Genomic DNA, 22,890 nt, shown 5'->3' on the forward strand with positions numbered 1-22,890 from the left:
AAAGAATCAGTAGGAATAGGACATCCGGGTCACTGCAATAGTATAGACATCAGGGGAACTCGGGTAGTAGACGTATTACCTGCTGATTGAGATATTGTTTGATTTTTGTGGTTTGCTATTGAAGACCAATATTTTCAGTAAATTAGTCTACCTGAGAAAGCTTTGGGTTAAAGAAAGAAATGAAAAATTGTAATTATTCGCGTTTGTGTATGAGGAGAAGTTAATTTAATTTTTGAAATTGATAGCGAAGTAATATTTTGTCAGTTCCTTACTGGCTCCTTCGAATGACTACCATGGAAGATGTTTTATTTTTGTTGTGCAGTAATTTAAAATTAGAGAGGGATGTAGGCGTAGCGGAACTATTAAAGGCTATTACAGCTTGTTGCGATGCTGACAGGTTGAATTTTAGTTCTCGTCTGCTGCAAATGTTATCTAATCCAGAAAGTACGTGGGAAATTAAGCAGGGATGCCTATTAGGAGCAAAAGCTTTGGTTCCGTATTTAAATTTTGAAAATGAAAGAGAGGTGGACTTTGCACAAGATATAAAAACCGTTGCCCAAACATTGTTGACCGATGTTGAAGTTCGAGTCAGGTTAGCTGCTGGTAAGTGCAGAGATCCTTGAAGTTACTGGTGAATTAAAACCATCAACTAGGTAATTTCTGAACTGTTTTCCTTCTAGGGGAAGTTCTCGGATCGTTATGTGCAAGGCTGGGGCCAGAAATTTATTGTGACTGTAAAGATTATGTTTTAAATCAAATTCAAATTAATCTGGAAAGACAAGTGGCTGAAGATGTTGCATCGAGACAGGAACAACAGGAAACTGAAAAGTTAATGGAGAAATTAGCCGGGCCACCACAAAGGGTGAGAAACATATTGAACCACCTCGGTTATTCTTCGTGATTATGTAAAATTTCTTGGAAAGTAATTATGGATCACTCTTTTATTCTTAGAGGAACAGTGCGGACTCCGCAAAAATATTCCACGATACTGCTGGGTGGAAAAATCTGGAGACGAGCATGAAGTGTTTACAAGCCATGATAGACGGTTGTGGTGCAAACTTTCAGCCATTTGTAGATCAAGAATTATTGGATCTTACTTTTATGATATTGACGCATACCAATCGTTTTGTTCGAGAAACTGGATTTTATGTGTGTGCTTCACTTGTTGCTTGTGGAAACGCTGCACAAGGTGAGTTCTCTAATTGGTATTATCATGTTTTCATGAGTTTAGACTTAGCACATATCATGTTAATATGTGACTTATGTGGTTTAATTAATTTGTGAATATTACCTTATCAAAATTCTGTATTACTCCGGTAAATAGAAAGATTTTGGTAGATGTTTCAACTTAATAAACCGTATAAAATATTAATACAATGTCATTTTCTAAAATCTCACCAATTTATGCAGATGCAGAGGGTCGAGATAGTGTAAGTGAAGTGAACCCAATATTTGCTTTTGGACATCAGTTCAGTCAGCATTTAGGCAAGGGTTTGGCAGACAATTGGAGCCAAGTTCGGCTATCTGCATCAGTAGCCACCCGGAAATTTCTTCTCTCCCTACCTAATGCTCAATCCCGGGAGCATTTTTATGCCGTTCTTCTGCCGAGGATGTGCTTAAACAGGTGTGCATTTATATTTCATGAAACCCCTGATATTTATTTTGATAATATGCTGTGTATATGCTAAAACACATTTTGTTTGTGGAAACATAGGATTTCATAAATTACTTATTTTCCAATCGATTAGTTGGCGAGTGTTTTATAGTGTGTACAGGGGTGACTTTAGTATTATGCTCTAATCATGACATATTATGTGATAGGTAGCGCCACAGATTTGTCACTGGTGTGCTTCTTCTTCGTTCACCAATATCTTAGCAAAGCTTTTTTGTTCTGTTTATCATTGGAAAATTAATTTCAGTACAGTCCGAACTCAAATAAGTTACGGCTAAAAGGTTGGCTGGTATAATACTGGATCCCCTTTCATGTTGTGCATGATGTCCATTGGTTTGGATATGTGGTCGCAAAGTCAGGTACATCACAGATATGATTTACCTATTCTCATTACTATTTATGAGGATAATAATGTTTTATATGTGAAAGCTATTGATGTTAGCTACATGTATAGCCTTTTGTTGTTCAATGTCTCTCATTCTGCTGCAATTATATTCAGGACTAAAACTCTTAATATTTCTGAAGATACTTGCTGCTATGAGGACTGAATGACAGTTATTTTGTAGTGCTTATCCAAAAGTATCTTCAGGAGTGGAATGCTCCCTGGAATACCAGAGTCATGAAATCCTGTCACAACTCCACAGCACCAACAAACTGCTGCAGAAGCTTATGATAAATTACATAATGTATATGCCCTGTTGTATTTATTAATTAGGCATAGTGCTAGGGTTGTGCGGTAAAGACATTTCAAGGTTCATGACAAAATGGGAGAAACTGAATTTGAAATTTTTGGAATGGGATTCAGAATGGAAGCACCTATTTATCCCATTTTCATGGAATATGTTTCACGTGGAAATAGTTTGACATTCAGTTGCAAGGCATAATTACAAATAACCCAAACGTTAACTGAAAGAAAATTTGCACTATTACTGATATAAATAAAATGAAATGTTGAAGACAGCCATTTTGAAAGATCTCTAAGCAAATGGTATTTAATGACTCAATAAGGAAATTTAACTTATTAAAATTCTTAAACACATCAAATTTAAGTGAAATTGGAACATTAAATGCAACATTATAAACATTCATCCATCCAATTTTTATGTAAAACTTATTCTTATGTTTGGCAGCTGTGTTTTATCTGCATATTGTTGTTGCAACTTTATTAATTCAGTCAAGAGATTAGGTGAAGTAAGTAATGTAAGAGATTCAATTGCAGATTCGTATTCTCAGAAATATCATTTTAAAATAATATTTTCATTTCTAAATTAAGCAAGTATCTAATATTATTTATATTTCCATCAAAATTCTTAATTGGTATGCAGAAAGTACCTCATTCAATTGGATATAAAATAGTACCTTCTTGAAACTTCTGATATCTGGGATCCTGAATTGTAGTGACTTAATGTGCTTCTTGTCAGCCAATTGTTTTTCATTGTTTCCCAGAATAACTGCCTTAAATCTGGAATCAAGAACTTTTCAAAGTCCTCAAGGAAAATATCACTTACATTATTTGTATGAAAAGCATCAGGAAAGGTTTGAGAAAAATAGATTTATTTATGATATTGCTACAATGCTCCAAAATTATTCAAAGTACATCCCTCGATTATGGGCACACTTTTGCTAGTGGCTTTTCCACAATTCAAAGCCTCCCTGGTAGGTGGATTCCAGAAGGTCCTTATGGGTGTACATGCAAGCTTCTTGGACAGCACCTAGGGTTCCATGTTGGTGTTCTTTGAGTGAGGATTTCACTTTTGGGAATAGGAACTAGTCTGCTGGTGCCAAGTTTGGACTGTAAGGGGGTTGGAGAACTGTTGTGATGCTGTCGTGGAAGGCCTTCGCAAACATTCACTCGTCTATGCTTTAAGCCATCTGTCAAGACCTTCATGACGAGTTTAGATGAGATCTTTCAATACCCTAAATTTTCAGTGATAATGGTGTGTACTGTCATATTATCAATGCCAGTAAGATCTGCAATCATGCACACACTTAACAGATGATCTGATTCAGTACTTCACTCACATATCAGGAAAAGTTGTTACAATACTTTTAATACAAACCTTGTATTTATCTTTCACAAAATACAACCTTGCTCATTTCAGTTGCTATATTATTCATCATAAAAGTATGCTCATTTCTTTTACATAGATGCAGTATTTGAATCTGCAAAAGACCATAGCAATTTCATTTGGGGTAATTGAAGCACTGTCAATCACGTTTTAACATTCTGCTACAATGGATATATTTTACTTTGCCTTTTCATAGCATTGTGTATAATGCTGATACATACACAATAAGTAATACTTAAAGAGCATCCACATCATCAGTTCAGTGTCTAGTCATTCCCATTTAATAATCAAAGTAGCTTGGTTTCCTGAAGCAGGGAAATTTAGGGATTTGGGTTAAAACCTTAATGAAGGAGAAAGGTTTATTCTGAGAAGTTCTTGCATTTATTCCTCGTTGAGATTGGCACTATTTGGGGAAATTGTCAGGAATGTCCTGTAGTTTATTTAAAATTATACTTCAAAATAATAAAGTAAAAACATACTACCATACTTTCTAAGCATGCAGGTTACAATATGAAATAATAATGAGTTGGGGATTATTTTACTTTCCCATCATTTCTGCGAGGCCCATACTTTATGATCATGCCTCATACGATGCATGCTCATAAAGTATGGGCCATTTGGTCACAGGAAAAAACGTACTTATATGAAACACATTTCATTGGCACTTTTAGTTAGCAACAAACCTACTTCACTTTTAAGCATTTTTCATACCGCTGCACCAGCTTCTTTAACCCCTCTGCATAGAAGCTTGAGAGTTGAACCAATTGACAACGCCATTCTTGAGTTCCTCTTCGGTTTTGAAACGTCCACTAAGCCACTGTTTCAAGTGCAAGAAGAGGAAGTAGTTGCTAGGTGCAAGGTCAGGACTGTACAGTGGGTGGTCTAAAAGTTCCCCACGAAAATCTTGAATTTTCTTATTGGTTTTGGTGGCAGTGTTTTGGTATATACATCACACACAATTTGTGGTATCCGAGGTTTTCCATGACAATATTGTAGACAGTAGTGCGTCCAAGTTGAGGAAATTGTTCAGCCAGGCCATTAATTTTCAATCGACGATCACATCGCAGTATTTGTTCAACTTGCAAAACAATTTCATCGGTCAGAATACTGGGCCTGCCAATTCGCTCTTTGTCATAGACATTTGTTCGTCCATTTTTAAAATCACGGCACCATTGTCTAACCTTTCATTCACTCATAACTGTAGGTCCATAAACTAGGCATAACTCCCAATGAATTTCAGCAGCCGACAATCCTTTTGCGTACAAGAATCGTTCGACAGGACGAACTTGACAGCTGGCGGGATCAACGATTGTCGCGGACATAGTTGATTGCATGCACGGACAAGAAAAGAACTTCTGTAACAAAACAAATGCTGCTATAGCATCTCAAGGAATCAGTAGATTGCGCTGCAGGAGTAAAACTGTTCTGAAGCACCAACATTTAAATATAAGCAAACAGCCCTTACTTTATGAATATACGTCATGTGTATGTATATATATATATGTTATAAAAAATATAATGTATATAGTCATATATATATATATATATATATAGTGTATGTATATATAAATATATAAAAACGCATGTAGATTTTTAAAATATAGAAACACCAAGAAAGTTAGTTTTGATGGCTCGACCGTCATCATCAGAATGGCATTCTCAGGAAAGAGCGGGGGAGGGAAGGAGAGGTAAGGGACCAATAGGAAATGAAGAAGGGGGTGGGAGGGGATATGTATGCAGCTACTGAATGCATTCAGTGGTTGTGGTACAGCCCAGGGGGTTTAAATGACTGGGACACCCAGATATGCGCCATCTCCCGGGTTCTCACCTCTATGTTACTTGCAGATTCGGGAAGGGTTTCAATCACCAAAGCGAAGAATCAGTCATCAAAAGATTGGTTGTGGGAAGCAGTGTGAGTAGGGATGGGATAATTTAGGAAGGTGGGAGATTTGGTGGAATAGCAGTAGTTATTCATGCAGAGGGAAAGGGTGGTCGTGCATTCGCCCACGTAGAAGGCAGGGCAGAAGGAGAGGCGATATATAATGTTTTTTGAGGTGCAGGTTGCGTCAGGTTGGGAGTTGGTAATAAGGGCGGGGGAGGGTCTTAAAAGATGGCAGCATTTGCTGAGTGGGCGGTTGCATGGGGCGGATAAGAGCTGGGAAGGGAAGGGGGGCTCGGAGTTGGTTTTGTCAACTTGAAGATGTCACGCAAGTTCGACAGGTGTTTAAACAAAATGGAGGGACAATGTGGGTATAAAAGTGATGTGGAATGACTGTTATTAATAATTGGGAAGAGTTCACAGATTAAATATTTAATTTTGTGTGTTCCGGGGAAGAAAGTGGTGATATTAGGGCATTTTGGATGGTTTGGTTTGGGGAGAGGAGTGTATTGGGTTGACGGTTTGAGAATTTTACTGTTCAGTAGTTTTTCAGGTACCCACATTTTCTAAGAGTCATGCAGCTGGTCCAAGTATTTCTGTTGGTGGGGGTGCTGTTGCAGAGACGGAATCCACCGATTGAGAGTGAGAAGGGGATGGAGCGTTTTGTATGAGGTGGATGGCAGCTTCCGAAATGAAGATACTGTGCTTATTAGTTGGTTTAATCTGGACTGAGGTGTAAAACGTATTGTTTTGGAGGTGAATGTCGATATCTAGGAAAGTGATATTCGAGTCAGATATAGAAGTGAAAGATACCGAGGAGGAGGAGTTGAGAGAGGAAATAAAAGAGGATAAAGTTTCACGTCCGTGGGACCAAAGTAGGAAAATGTCATCAATATAGCGGGCCCAGAAAAGTGGTTTGAGGGTTTGTTGTTGCAGAAAGTCATGTTGATTCCAGACAACATGTTTTGTGGTGTAATGAAAGCATCATTTGGAGTTGAATATCTATGTTGGAAAGCATGTTTTATTTGTACCATATTTTTATATAATTTCACAAAAATTTTACTGTTGTTTTCTTGCACCCTGTATTAATTCGGTAATTTTTTTATTGAAATTTTTTTTCACCCTACATGATTTTGCAGCTCAATTGTCTGTCTGCTTCATATTCAATCATTTCATATTGTACCGTATTTTCACATGGATAATGTGTGCGTTATCTATATAAAAAATGTTCAGATTGACAAATTCCAAAGAAACTGCGGGAGATGCCGCAACAGTAACTTTTAACGGAGTCATCCGCTAATGTGCATTTCAATGCAACAATTTCAGAGTGTAAAAATCATTCGCCTTGACTGGGACATCTAGTTCCTTTAAAAGCCCCAAAATTTCTGAGTTTAAGAGGAGGCCTCGGTAGCTTAAGTGGCTAAAGCACTCGACCGGATATTGAGGGATCTGGGTTCGTGTCCCAGTCAAGGCGAATGATTTTTACACTCTGAAATTGTTGCATTGCAATGTTCAGATCATCGAAAAAAATGACAATATGCATTATGTGATGAAAATTGAAAAAATCTAAACAATTACATGCCTATGCACACAGTAATTTAAAAAAGAGTCTTACAGAAATAAATTAGTCTGGAAGCATGCCTTTCTAATTGCATCTTGTTTCATACAGATCTACCACTGATACAGTTGTTTCTTCTCATAAATCCATAAGAAAAAGAAGAAAAATAATTTCTATACTTCATTGGTTCTAATATGTAGTACTTCTTTATTCTAATGCATAGTACTTCTTGTATCCGTAGAGTATGTCGTATTATATACACGTACGTATAAATATATGATAGACATAACAGTTTCAGGTTTAACTTTGTGGAATTCCTTCATGATGAGGGTAAAAAAGAAACTAAACATGTCTACTTTATGGTGGAAGTGTGAAGTTTCTTTTTTACCCTCGTCAATATAAGATAGGATAGGTATATCTCTTGAATCCAAGAAATTCGTCACCTGAATCGCAATTAAATGAATTAAGTGCATTTATCATCTCTTCAGGCACATCACCAAGTTCACTTTCCGAAGTTAACTCTTCCTCATCTTCTAACACTGGCGTCGAAATATTGCCCTCCCTCCCTCTGACACTCTGCCAACCTTTCAGGATCCACTGGCTTATTTCTTCAGAAGACACTCTTTTAATCCTTCCCGATTCTGTGTAGTTTTTCATACCAGACATCATCCACTTTTTGCAACTAGCACGTAACTTTTATTTAAAAGATTTATTAATGGATAAATCCTGGCAACTTCACGATTTCCTTTTTCTTTTGCAAAATTTATGACTTTTAACTTAAACATCCTTGTGTACAATTTTCTTCTCCATGGGTAATTTTCTTGAGAAGATTCCAAACTACGAAAGCTTAAATCAATTCAGGTTTGAAACAATCACCATGTAGGCAGCACTTTCATAGAACTTGGATGGGTGTCTAGAGCAGCTGAGTGCCGATATTAACAAAGCGAAGTAAAGCAAACAAAACAAGGAAATTCTATTTCATTCATTGTCTTATTTATTTAATATTTGATTGGCTGATAGTTAATTTAGAAAGCAAATAAAGGGGCACTCATTGCTATGCCTTATATTGATTTACGACTCGTAAGGAAAAAACATTAAGGTGACATAATGTGTTGGCTTGTAAATATTGTTTATTTTTTGATCCTTCTGTTGTTTGGAATTAATCACCTGGCTCCAATCTTCTGTATACTTTATACATATATATGTATATATATATATATATTTTTGCGCACATTACATATTCTTATGCGCATATATATATATATATATATATATGCACATAAGAATGATATGTATTGTGCGCAAAAATAGGTCTATTTCCATACATTAATATATATATGTATACATTTAGATATATAATATATATATATATATGTAATATATATATATATATATTATATATATATATATATATATAATATATTATATATATAATATATTATATATATATATAAAATATATTATATATATATAATATATATTATATATATATGTTTATATATATATTTATATATATAAAAGATATTATATATATATATATATAATATATTATATATATATATATATATATATATATATATATACATTCAAACACGAAATCCCACCAAACGGCAAATAAATACTCATATATACAGAAACAGATATAAGGAAAAGGGATAGGAACACACATAAAGGACGAACACAATAGAGGTGGGGAAGGCGGAATCGAACGGATCACAAGAGTAAAAATATTTCCTTGACCGGGACTCGAACCTCGGATCTTTCCACTTGCCGGGTGGATGCTCTTAACCACTTGAGCTATCGAGGAAACGTAATTTACCCTGAGATCCGTGGGTCTAATATGTCGCCAAGCGCCCCGATTCTTTAGCCAAGAGATGGCGTCACAGGGCTGTTTCACCCACCAAAGGAGAAATAGACAATACACAAGAGGAAAGGACAGTGGGTTAGAATTCATACAACATCATACAGGAAAGGAACAGTGCGTTTCGTGGCACGCATAGCCAGAAGAAAGAGATGAGCCACATTGGCCAAATACACATTCAAACACGAAATCCCGCCAAACGGCGAATAAATACTCATATATACAGAAACAGATATAAGGAAAAGGGATAGGAACACACATGAAGGACGAACACAATAGAGGTGGTGAAGGTCGATATATATATATATATATATAAAGTTCTGGCCGCGCGTTATCGAAAATACGGTAATCGTTTTCTTCCCCTAGCTTAAGTCAATCCAATGTTTTTATTAAAGGGATTGAATTGGCTTAAGCTAAATTGATCAATGTGGCAGACAATGAATGGAAAACAAACAGAATTGGAAAAGAGTTCCAAACCAGAAATTCTTTCTTGTTAGGTATAGCAATTAGAAATTTTTTTACTTTGAATAAGTTGTGGCTCAGATCTTTTTTCACCACTTTTGGACTGCTTTCCAGATATTTCCAGCAGCATTTATTGAACCTCTGGTTGCTTTTTGCATCAAGTTGTATATGTATCCCGTATCTCCTTTTAGAGGCCATAAGTTTAATATTTTTTAGGATTTTTTTCATTTTTGTATTTCTTCAAGGTATAAAGTTTCATATTCCCTCCAACTTGACAATATCGTCATCATAACCTCTTATTCCTTGGCATTGTAAATGTAGTCTTTTTGTCAATGAATCGCAGGTTTTTGCATATCCCTACAGTCTTAATCATTACAGATTATCGTGATTGTTTGTAGCTGTACCCCTGGCTTATCAATTCTATCAGCTTCCAATGTGCTCTCTTGCTTCTTACAATTGATTTTTACCTTGTATTTTCTCCCTTCCATTATAATTTTCAGTAATCTATTTGGTTGTTAATCATGTAGATATCCTTTAGAATTTACTTGTTTTCCTCTTTTTATAGCATGAACCATGTATTCTCATCCACCAACTTTGAACGGCTTCTGTGTTGGCTATTATATATATATGTATATAACTTATTTTCATCAATTTTATGTCGCACCACATCTTCATTAATTCTAATGTTCTTTTCCCTAATTCTACTAATGCCCAAATCTCAGGACCCTATTAGTCTAAACACTAACAGTTGTATTGAATTTGGCTGAATTTAAGGCAAAACCAGGTGGTGATTTTTATTATTTGTGCTTTAATTATTAGGAAACTCTTTGAATGCATGGGAATGTTAAAAAAAAGTATGCATAATGTAAATTAAATGTATTTTGTGTGAATATTGCTATATTTAGGATAAGATGATGCAAAATTAACACATTTTAAATGAAAATGAAATTACTGTAAACATATATTATGCAAGGACAAGTACCAACAGAAGGGTTTAGGACAAAGCTGGTCAGTTCTATGAGGATAACCATTTAACCATGACCCATCTTCATCGCCAACACTGAGACTTGGAACCTCAAGGTTAATTTTCTGTGAAATGATGGGTGAATTGCAGCTTCGACACCCTCCATGATTGTAATGGCCATCTTGAGCTCTGGTTTAATCTGAGTGCTCATTGTGTACTAACCTTTGCATCAGAGAATAGTGAATAAACATATTTAAATGCTGTTATTTTTTTAAGTCCATTGGGGGAAAATATCACCTATTGAATATTGAAATGTAATGAAATAATTGACTTTGTAATTCCACACACTTTTTTGTGTGTGGAATTACAAAGTCAATTATTTCATTACATTTCAATATGTTATGCAAATTCCACAAAGTTACGCCTGAGACAACAAATTTTATCACCTATTGAAGCTCTGTAGTCAGTAGGCTGGTGATAAATGGAGGTGGTATCACTTGTAGTGTCTCATCACTTGTGGTAAGAGTGACAGATTACGAGTAAAATGACAGGTGCCGTGTTACTTTGCAGAATTTATTGTCAGGTCTTTTGACAGGCAATATTTTCAGTTATTCCAGGGTGGGATTAAGAATCGACATTTTCATGGAATAATAAATTTACTGTACGTATCATGCTGATGCTGTGTTGGGTATGTTCTGGAATTAGTTTGTTTAGGGCCCAAAACTGAGATGAGTTGAAATTTTTGATCTCTTTGATGTGCAAAAACTACAGCTTTATATTCTAACCAATGTTTTCATGAACAATTTGCTGTTTTTTTATGAACCACTTTACAGGCTACTGAGATTATCGCCATAGCATTTATTAAATTGGAATTTTTTTTGTTCATAAAGAAAAGAGCTTTAGAAAATAATGGGTGAAGTTGATAAAAATATATACTTCTTCCTTTAATCTTTGGGAGCTTAGTTCATGTGTAATACTGAATTTGAAAATGACCTTCTGTAAACATAAGGCATTCTTAGATGCCCTTTATCACATTGTTGAAAATAGTTTATCGATACTCTCTACTCTCCTTCTAAGTACTTAGTACCAATTTTGGTCAATGTTAACAATCTTTCTTGTCATTTTACTTTTCACAAAAGTTAATCTGATCAAATTGTACCTTGGGAGAAATTCTCTATGGTTTGCAAACATGCATCATGCTATATTTATATTCATCACATTCAATGGACAGTTTGCAGGGGACCTTGAAAGTGTTGCTTCATCTCACCTTGGTTCGGAAAAGAGGTTTACTCAAATTCTTTAGCCTGTAAATATTTTGAGGATCCTATTCCTTTTAGTGATAGTTAAGTTTTATTGAAGCAAATGTATGCATATTCTGCATCCATCCATCCTACATTTACACCCATTTCTAGATTTTAATGAAAAGTTTTAGCGTTGAATGTGAGTTTTAAGATCCCATAATGCTATTCTTGCATGACCCCTGAGGGAAATGAAGCACACTGTGACATGCTGATTGCATTGAAATGTATTGTATGTATGACATTTAACCTGTTAAATCATTAGGTACTATGTGGCCGAAGGTGTAAGAATATACTCTCAGGAAACATGGAGACAAATTGCTGGGGCAGAAGGAAAAGAACTAGTCCAGAAATATATCCCTTATGTCGTGAGTATTTGTGTGATACCTTTTCTACTTACATGGCTGATAGCTCTGAGGCATTCTTTGAGGAAAGTTTTTACTGAATTTTAGTAGTGCACTACTGAATGAAAAGGTCATAAATTGAGTTTTAGTAGTTAGCTACTGGATTTCAGTATTACATTATAGGCTCAGAGTAGTCAGCTTCTGACTTTGAATTCATATCTTTAATGTGCCATTTTTATAATAATAAAAATTTGGGTCTCCTAATACAAACATGCTAGTTAGTGACTAGTCTTTTTATTCTTATATTTACATATTTATAACCTTTAGTTCCTATAAATAAGGTATGTAGTAGATACAATAGGGACCAATTTAACAGGATCATTGGAACTCATGAATCCTTCCCATGTTTAGATGAGATGTGTTGATAACTTAGAACTTATTATGATAATATTGTTGTTCATCTGATTGTTACAAATGTACCATTTGTCATTAAGGCATGCCATTAGATAGCCATAATGGCCATAACCGAAATCATTGAAATTTTATCATGTCCCAGTCAGTCTTGATCATTTTCTGAAAAAAAATGTGGATTTTCTTGTGTATCACCAGAAATGATAGGCACTTTGAAGATGAAGTAAATTTTGAATTAGTAATATTGTATGTACATAGGTATGTTGTAATAAGCTGTTAAAATAGAAATTGAATATATTCATAGGTGATGGCAGATTGTCAAATTATGTTGGAGGTGGTACCATTGTTAAATCCTAATGCACTCTTATTGGATTGGGTTACCCGGTAGTGCAGGGGTGTTGCATTGGACTACTGACTGCAAGGCATGGGTTCGATTCCTGGGCAAGCCTATCTGGGCACCCTCGGATCCACCCAAGATGTGTAATTTTTTGGGTACTAGATCTTCCTGGGAAATCATTACTGGCAAAGAGAAAGGAATTGCCCCTGCTACCCTAATGTGTGAATTTCACACCCCATTGAACGTAGTAGTGGGTGAACTCACCTACCAAACCGACTGACAGATTTATTATAGAGTAGGATTCATTCAAACTTAGTCATGGAGGTGGATGCTAAAGAAAAAATGAATGGAAAATGTGAGAAATGAGGAAGTATGGTTTCCAAAGGGAAGTGTGTAGCTACAAGGGGAGATGGTGTATGGATTATTATATTAATAATAGGAGTTGGGTGTTTCTGGCACTCTCTGACACCAAACCAATATTTATTTGATGTTTACAATTCATAAGAGCGAAATAAAGTTTCAATTAGTTTTAGCTATCACTTTGTGACCGTGCAGCTGATTATTGATCCTATTTGATCATATTGGATGTCACAATGGTCATTAGAGTCAAGGTGCAAGCATTTTCAGTAAATTAATTTGAAATGGGTAAAGTTTGTTTCCAGGCATATAGTACAAAGATTTGAAGTTGGACTTAAACGTACATGAAATAATACATGATTCCAGAAAAGAGATCTAACCTCATTGGGTGGCCACATTCTCTTCACCCAACCCATTAAAAAGCCTTCCCTCCAACTGCCACTGTCCAAACTAGGACTTGACAATCCCCAAATTTTCATTTCTGCCGACCTTTCTATCCCCACCCCATTACTATTTTAATTGCTAATGAGCAATTCCTGTCTTCTCTTACACATCATTACCCCTATGTTCCTTTCTGTCTCATCCCAACATAAATGACTGTGAATGGATACCTATCCAAGTAGTAAGTTAAAATGTTGATTTGATAATCAAGTATGGCCAATAGATAGTACTGACATGTATAGAAAATTTTTTGATTTAGAGAAAGGTAGCTAATTTTACCTTAATTTTTTATTAATAGAGGAAGGAGTTGTGCAGCATAACCAAGTGCATTGCATAATTAATTGGCTTTGACTATATTAATTCCAGCCATAAAACTATGTTATTAGATTGGTAAATGCTAAGAACTTGAATATCTAGACACCGATAGTTCCTATTGCTAGTTTTGATGTGGGTGAATTGCAGCTGAGCCACCAATGAAAATGAGAAATGATAATGGTTTGACAAAATTGAAAGCAATGTTGATATTGATTGTATAATGAATTATGAACTAAAACTTGCTGCATGATTAAGTTATTCATAGGCACAAAATTTCCAGAACAAAATCAACGAGATAAATCGGATATTTAGAGTCAGGATTATTGAAACGCCACCTCTCAATGCCACAATTGAGCTGTTTGCTATTATATTGCTTTTTATCCGCTCCCTTCTGTACCTCACTGTGGTAACTGTGCTCAGCATAACTTCTTGTCAGTTTCTAGCTTTCTCAATATATATATTTATATTATAATTTCCTGTGTGCTTTCCCCAGTTTCCATCATTACTGTTAAATTTATGAAACAGAAGACTTATTTGATGGTTTCTGGCTCAATTTTGTGAAAGTTTTTGTTCTTTAAATGAACACAATGTATTTTTCCATTGTTCTTTATTTTGTACTACTAGTTTCAATGCTTATGCATCTTCGGCAGGTACAAATTAGTCAAGTTGAGGTCCTATGAAATACTGTTCTTGTGGGAGAGCATGTGGGTGAGGGAAGGGGGATGAAAGAGAAGAGGTTTTGATCGGCTTTGATGGGCAGGAGGGCAGGGGTGTTATGTGTCAGGGAAGGTGATTAGTGGGGTTCTCAATTGGGGGGTTAAAGGGTAGCTAGGTCTTTCCATTAAGTTAAGGGATACTCTATAAATGGACCACAACTTGACTAATTTGTACCTGCTGATGAAGCCTAAGTGTTGAAACTAGTAGTACCAAGAAGATCTGTTGAAAAATACATTGTGTTCTTCATATAACAAACTGAAGACTTGCAGTTAATCAGGGTGTCTATCGATCAGGGAACATTGGGCATTATGTAATATATCAGGAATGTTGTCATTGGTGTTGTGTTTCAAAATAGACTCATTTTTATAGATAATTTTTAAATCATTTACCATAGTTAGTCTTTACTGCTCAGGGCAGTGCATTCATCATTTTGTGAGTGGAATGTTAAGTGATTGCATAATAATCTTACATGTGGTCTTGAGTACATATACGTGATTTGCTATAGAAATGCACACCGGTCAGTAATATTAGAAATTGTAATTAATGGATACATTTTCAGTTCTGTGTATGTTATTTTAATTAACAAAGAGACCAGACAGGTGAATATTTAATGGATAAATACTCGGACTCAAATTTTTTACCCCTATTTGAGTGTGTCTAGATTAAAGGATGCTATCTGCTGGAATTTTACTTATGGAATATGTATGCTGTTAGTCTTAAGAATGCCTGTTACATAATATATTTTTCAATTAAATGAGCATGCAATTAGATGTGTATAAATGTTTTTGTACTATAGTCAAATGACAAGTGTGAAAGAATTTTTTGCCTGTAAAATTAATAATACTGTTATTACTCTTTAGTCATGACTTTCTCATAAGTTATAATATAGAAACATTAGAAACGTGGATAACATGTAGATAGTTTAATGAATGGAGTAGTATAAGCTATGAGTAAATTCTTCAAGAGCCAGAAGATGGGACTAAATTCAAAAAAAGATAAAACTTTGGATGCTGGTAAATTTTCAAACAGTATGTTTAAAATGAACTTCTAAGTAGTTTTCCAAAATCTAGAGGAATTTTATTTTTAATCATAAGATTTGGCCTCAGTATATGTCAATTCTGAATTATCTTTGCAAAGCATTTACATGACTGATGCAATTAATATTTTAAGTGTTGTGAAAGGCAGTCATCCAAACTCATTCCTCTTGCTCTAATCCAAGCTAAAGATTGACAGAAACATTTGTAAAAATGAGCCAGACATGTTAAAATTACTGGAAAGCATTATGTAGATATCAGATTAAAAATTAACCTTTATTTTATTTTATCTGCATTTATACATTTAATTTTGGGAACCATGTTTGACAATGTCTTAGCAGAATTGTATTTTCGACAGTGGAGGGTGCTTCTGAAAGTATAGAATAACATATTTGAAGGCTTTTGTACTTCCCTAATTTCCCATAGATTTTCTGCAAAAGGCAAAATATTACTGTATTGTATGGTTATAAGTATGTTCTGTTGGATAAAATCAGAAAAAATGTGGAAATTTTTTATCCTACTACAGGGACGCACTTATAGTAACTGTAAGGCTATGTTGTGTTTTATTTATCCTAGTGACTTGAAAGGTATCTGTGAGAGTCTAATCTTAAAATCATTCTATTTAGCCTTACTCATTTTCTTTCTATTAACTTTCACAGGTTGATTACTATATATCTGCGACCGAGTCTGATAACCATGCTGTTCGTGAGGCTGCTTGTGCATGCATTTCGGAGTTAGGATCCAAAATCAGGCCAGAAGCTGTTCGACCATATGTAGATCGATTGCTGAATACCTTACTAACATGCTTTCGAGATTACAGTTGGCCAGTAAGAGATGGTAAGGTATTAAATATACCTCTAAGTATGTTGTCCTGAAATTTTCTTTTAACTGATGTTGAACTCTTTGATTTGATGTTGTACACTCTTTGTATATGGTGTACATTTTACCTTTTAGAGGTCGATACTTCTACTAGCCTGGAACTTCTTATGTTATAAGTGCTCAAAAAGTGGTTAACTCATTCCCAGGCCATCACAGAGGTGTTTAAATTTATGTAGAACCACTATTATTTTAATTTTGTTCGCATGCATATGCAAACCCTTACAGGATAATTCAATCTTTTTTTTCAGCTGCATGTCTAGCCTGTGGCAACTTCATTTCTTGTTTCCCAGAGGAGTCAAGAGGATTGTTACCTTCGCTCTATCCACTGTTCTTTCGGAATCTTGGAGATTCAATACCATCAGTGCGACAGGGAGGAGCTGCTGCTCTAGGTAGTTGTGCCAAGGTCTACGGGAAGGAGGCTGCCACAATGATGCTAGATCAAGCAATACAGGGGCTCAAAGATGTACAGAATCAGCCATCAGATACAGAGAAATATGCCTCAGACCTTTCAGAGAGGGAGCCTGGGAGGACTTCACCTCTTATTTTTGGAGTAATCACTAAGCGCCAGAGAGACAATGATCTGGAGCTACACACAGACCAACAGGTATGTTTAGATGTGTACAGGGTAATTCTGTACATTGATTATCCCCCATCTATTTATTGATCTTCAGGACCGAAGTGACGTCATGGAAATCATAAATACCTATACATATCACTTATGTGTGTGCACATAACAAATGTGTGCTTGTAGTTTGCCAGTTGGAAATAATGGAAACTAAATAGAAATCAGTGTAACCAGCAATGGATTGCTTAGGAAATAGCCCTTAAGGGTAAACTGAAAAATTTCTGATGACAGATGTAGCTACGTTCCGAAATTCTTGTTTAGAAGCTTATTGGCCTATTCAACCAAATGTTCCATTGAAATTTCAAGGGCCAAATCTGCCAATGATACCTCATTTCTTCCTACACCTTTTGATGAAGATGATGGCTGTCATTATCATGGTGATTTCAGTTCATATGCTTTTGCAGAAAAGAAATGGAGTCTTGATAGTGAGAGAGAAGGCATAAGGTGAATCAAAATCAATAGAGCTCTGGGGGTAGGCAACATTCCTGTAGAACTACTGAAAGGTTTCGGAGAACATGGGAGGGAGAGTTTTTATGGACTAATTTTTAGCATTTATGAGGGATGGATTTGGCTGTAAGATTACATCAGATCGGTGTTAGTTCCTATTCCAAAAAAGGGAAGGGAAGTCATATGTGAGGACTACAGTAAACTAAGTCTGATTTTTCATGATGCATAGGAGGTACATAGGATTATCAGTAATGGATGGAGAGGAGGGCAAATAATTACTAAGTGGATGATCAGTTTGGGTTCAGAAAGAGGAGGTGCGCACATGATGCTCTAGCAGTAATGAGATCAGTAATGAAAAGGAACATGAAGAAAGAAAAACAATAAGGATGTATTTGTAATGCGGCTTTTGAGAAGGCATTTGCTTTAGTAAAGTGGGTAGAATAATGGCCATATAAGAGAAGATTGGAGGGATAGGTGACTTATCTACAATCTGCACATATTACAAACTGCTCAGGTGTGAGTGACATAGGGGGTATAAGGATGGGCTGTGTATGGAAGAGATGTCTGATAGGGATGTCAATTATCACCTATGTTAATCAATGGACGAGGCTAGTGCGGAAACTATCTAGCCATGCAATATTTTGAGAAAAATAGCCTACCGAGGACAATGAGGCCATAGTCCCCTTTGAAGTACGCCCCTTGGGACCAACCCAGGAACATTACCATGAAGAAAAATGACCATGTGTTGCCTTATTTGGTATTCTGATCTTTTTTCAAGCAGCGAACGGTTCAAAATGAACAATTTTTTGTTGTTAATGTTCAGTATTAACCATTTTACCATGTTTTAACAGCTCATAGCAGACCACACCCTTCTGGTCCCATCAAACACCGAGCATCGTCTTTCTCCCAAAGCATCTTGCAGTCAAAGTGGATGGTGTGCCTGAGTCTACCCATGATTTTTTGCGCTTGGGATTCTCAAAATAAATCCACTTTTCATCCCCAGTAACCATTCGTTGCAAAAACAACTTCCTTTTATATTGTGTGGGCAAAATTTCACAGTATTTTTTTGCCTCTCCATCCATCTGCCTGTTGTTCAACTAATGTGGTACTCATCTACCAGTCTTCTGAATTTCTCCCATCTCTTGTAGGCGAATGGAAACAGCTTGCTGACCAGTGCTCAATTGCTCTGCGAGTTGTTTTTGCCTTTGTGAATCATCTTCACCCAGCAATGTTTGCAGTTCCACATCTTCGTACCTTTTTGATGGTTTTCCGTATTCCTTGTCTCCAAGATCTAAGTCACCACTTTTGAAACGCTGAAGCCATCATTCACCGGTATCTTGTAATGGAGCATATTCCTCTTAAGTTTCTTGAAGTATATATTCTATTGTTTCAGGCTTCACTTCGTGGAAGTATTTAATATCCATTACTTTCTTGAAGTAATCGGTATGATTCAGCAGCAATTTTCTACACTTGAAAACAAAAAATTAATGCTCCCTGGGTATGCTCTTTGTTTGGTATAAATATCAACATATTGAACAAAGTAGCACAACACTATGCAAACACTTATTCATTTAATCACTTGTGTGCTTCTAACATTTGTTGATAACTCAACAAAATGGCATAAGTGTCAAATAATTATACCACAAATTGCATTGGTGCACCATCTATTGCCTGAAATCCACATTTCATACTTGTGCACCTGGTAATTGATGAGGTTTTCAAGGAAAAAGGAGGAGGCTAAGTTAAATATTAAAACAGGAAATCATAAACTAGATCAGGTGGAAGTTTTCCTGTCTTGGTTGTGTTTTGGACCAAAATGGTTAAAGAAGTATGGACCTATGGAGAATTACATTAGGCAAAGAAACTTTCTCAAAGAGGAAATTGATGTTAGGGACATTTAGAAGTGTATTAAGAAATGATAAGTGACAACCTTGACATGGAGCATGTTTTAAATTGTGGGTGCGAAGAAGGATGGGGAAGCTTAAATGGGCAGAAAGAAAACAAATTTACAAGTATAAGTACTAGGCATGGTACTGGATGAGAGAGGATTGTCGGAAGAGACCAAAGGAGGCATGAAACATGAATTCAGCGCATTTTGATTGGCAATTTGATGTTGCAGGCTGTAATAGAAGGGAGGGCACAAGTCAAATGAGGTTGGGGTAGGAAAATGACAGGCATGTTAGAATGAAGGGAAGAAGGAAGTATGCAGAATGGAAGAAGAGTCTATTGTGATGTTGGGTTGCTGTTTGTATTTTATTTGGAGGAAATGTATTATTTTACAGTGCCTGCCCATACATATTCTGCCTTAAATGGTAGACTACCTCTTATTAATAATAATTTTAAAATAATGTGATCACTACCATGTCCATAATTACCAATTGTAATATCAATGGGATCTTGAGGTACCTAAACGGACCAGCAACTGAACATCAATGTCATGTTTGGAGTTTGAACATTCTTAATAGTAAGTGAAAAATTATAATCAACGTGGATTTAAATCTTTCATCCATATACTGGAAAAACTAGTTTCATAGCCGGGGGTAAGGACAAGGTTTCATGCAAGTCACTGCTTTGTGATTTCACATCACAATCGTTAAACCAATTAGTACTGACACCCACCAGAGGAAACAATGTACTTAATCTAGTAGCCACAAATTTATCCAATTATGTCCTAAATACAGCAACACTTGAAGGAATAAGTAACCACAGAATGGTGCTGGTTAAAATTAACTTGAGTATGAAAAATCAGAAAATTAAAAGAAAGTTTTACTTGTTTGACCGAGCTGATTACGAAGGATTATGGTGTGAGTGGCAGCAATGTTATGATTCATTTAAGTCTTGTAGCAACAGGGACAGTTAAGAGTTTGTGGAATGCTTTTCTCAAAATCATGTGAGGTGCAATAGAAAAGCACATGCCTTGTAAATTTAAAAGTGACAGGACGGAATCAAGGTGGTACAACATAGAAGTACGTAAAGCATTAAAACACCAAAGAACATTGTATGCAAAAATCACTCAAGAGATGGATCTTTCAAGATCAAAGATCACTCAAGGACAAGTCTAATGATAAACAAAATGAAATAATACATAACTATGAAACAGCTATAGTGTTAGGTAGGAAAACATGTCGCCAGGCATTAACAGAATTTAAAGATAAAAGATTAGGTGAATATTTGGACAATAACCCCAAAGCGTTATCCCTGCGGGCAGGAGGATAGAGAATACTCTCGCAGTATCCCTGCTTGTCATGAGACACGATGAAAATGGTGGGGAGAAAACCCCAAAAACAAACCCCCAGCCATCAAAGGATGCATCTGAACTGTGCTGTGGATCCACTGTCTGTGTACAGCCACACCATGTGGCATGCAATCCGCCCAGGTGTTTGCCATGCCTGGAGACCCATAAGGGAGAGAAGGGAATTCTAGAGGGTGAGCTTTCTGGTACCCAGCAGGGTTTCAGATGCCCTGTATAGACTAGGGAGCAATGGCCCTCTTTGGCCCCGGATTTCGTGAAAACGAGAGGCTGGGAGCCAACCACTCTCACTCAATCGACTTCCGTCGCATTTTCGGCAAGTGCTAAGGTTGTGGGTGTCTGCCTAGGGAGGTCAGCGATGAAAGGGTTTTGGTCGAAGATTCACCCCAAAACAGACAGCCACTCCTGAAGGGAGTCATAAGTCATTGTGACATGTTATACATGGAAGTCAATGAGACCAAGAGAGAAATGTTCTCTCTGGGAGTTATTGGTTGTTGTCAACTAACCACAAGGCGCAACGGATATAGCATAAACAAGAAAATTGTTCGTGATATATAGGTTGTAAAATTGTCAATACATTTCAAGAGAATCAACATATTATGAGGGTTGCTATTTATATTTTCTGCAAAGTAATGAAAAGACAGTAACCTATTGTTGAAAATGGCTTTATTGTTTTTCGAAGAATCCTCCATGATAATTAGTACACTTTTGCATGGGCTCGAACCAATTTTTGTAACACTTTTTCCACTCTGATTGAGGTACCTCCAAAACAGTTTTTGAATGCATCAACGGCTTCTTCAGGTGCCAAATAACATTTGCCACGCAAGTTTTTGCTTGATATACGGGAATAAAAAGAAGTTATTTGGTTCCAAATCAGGGCTGGACGGAGGATGACCCATCAATTCAACGTTTTGGCCTGTCAAATTGGTATTTGTTTCAGCCGATCTGTGAGAGCTTGCATTGTCATGATGAAGAATGATCCTTCGTTGCCGCTTCTTTTTCTGTATTTCACCAAGCACTTCTGACAAAAAAGTGCACATGTACCATTCAGAATTCACCTATGAATGATGATCTAACAGTACGGTTGCCTCATGTCCAGCTATTCCAAAGAAATAGGCGATCATATGCTTCGATGTGCTTTGGGCTCGAATCACTTTTGTCGGATTTGGCTCATCTTGGAAGACCCATACAGTGGATTGTTCTTTGGTTTCGGGCTCATACCCATAGATCGTCACCTGTTTAGATGTTATATACAGCTTTTGATGCACCGCGATTGTATCGCTTGATCATTTCTTTGCTCAATTGACACAAAAATCTTTTTGAGCTTTTGTCTAATTATGCTGGATCCAAGGCGAACAAATTTTTTTGCAACTAAATGGTCATGCAATATCTTATTGATGCTCGTCGTACTAATCCGCAAGGATGCCTCAATCTTACAATAAGTCACATGACGATCTTCCTTTACTAGTTCTTGCACAGCATCAATGTTTTCTGGCACAACAACTGATTTTGGATGACCTTTGCGACTTTCGTAGGTGAGCAAACAGCAGCCATGATGGAATCGTTATCCCAGTGTTTCACAGAGGCAAAAATGGGGCTTCATCGCCAAAAGTGGAAATAAGGTGATCAATGCTCTCCTGTCTAGATATTCCACATTGAAAGTCATAGAAAATCATTGCACAAAAGTGTTCATGAGTAAACTCCATTTTTTCACTGAGACAAAATTTTTGAGTCACTGTAAACAACACAAGTTATGATCAAAATGACAAAATGTTCTTAAGAAAGTGAGCGTTGAAAGGGTCAAACTTTCAGATGGAAACGTCAGACGCCCAACGCACTTAATGTCGTCAAGACTCAGTATGTAAATAGCAACCCTCGTGCACTTTTTTTAGACTGGATGACTTGAGTGGTCAACAAGCCCAAGGAGGAGTAGCAGTTGCGACTTGTGGGGCTTTTTACACCTCCCAAGT

At 36.3% G+C, this 22,890-nt stretch overlaps 1 protein-coding gene across 1 annotated transcript in view; it reads left to right on the forward strand.

The window, feature by feature from the left end:
- The window catches only part of LOC139687880 (uncharacterized), a 29,214-nt gene continuing 6,324 nt past the window's right edge, over nt 1-22,890 (forward strand). The window contains exons 1-7 of the mRNA XM_071585215.1: nt 1-603; nt 681-862; nt 952-1,189; nt 1,411-1,624; nt 12,029-12,131; nt 16,379-16,556; nt 16,847-17,202. Coding sequence (XP_071441316.1) covers nt 285-603; nt 681-862; nt 952-1,189; nt 1,411-1,624; nt 12,029-12,131; nt 16,379-16,556; nt 16,847-17,202 — 1,590 coding nt within the window. The 5' untranslated portion in view covers nt 1-284. The remainder of the gene's footprint in view (nt 604-680; nt 863-951; nt 1,190-1,410; nt 1,625-12,028; nt 12,132-16,378; nt 16,557-16,846; nt 17,203-22,890) is intronic.

Source organism: Hetaerina americana, unplaced genomic scaffold (genome assembly GCF_022747635.1).
Source record: "Hetaerina americana unplaced genomic scaffold, ioHetAmer1.1.p SCAF_2, whole genome shotgun sequence".
Lineage (NCBI taxonomy): Eukaryota > Metazoa > Arthropoda > Insecta > Odonata > Calopterygidae > Hetaerina > Hetaerina americana.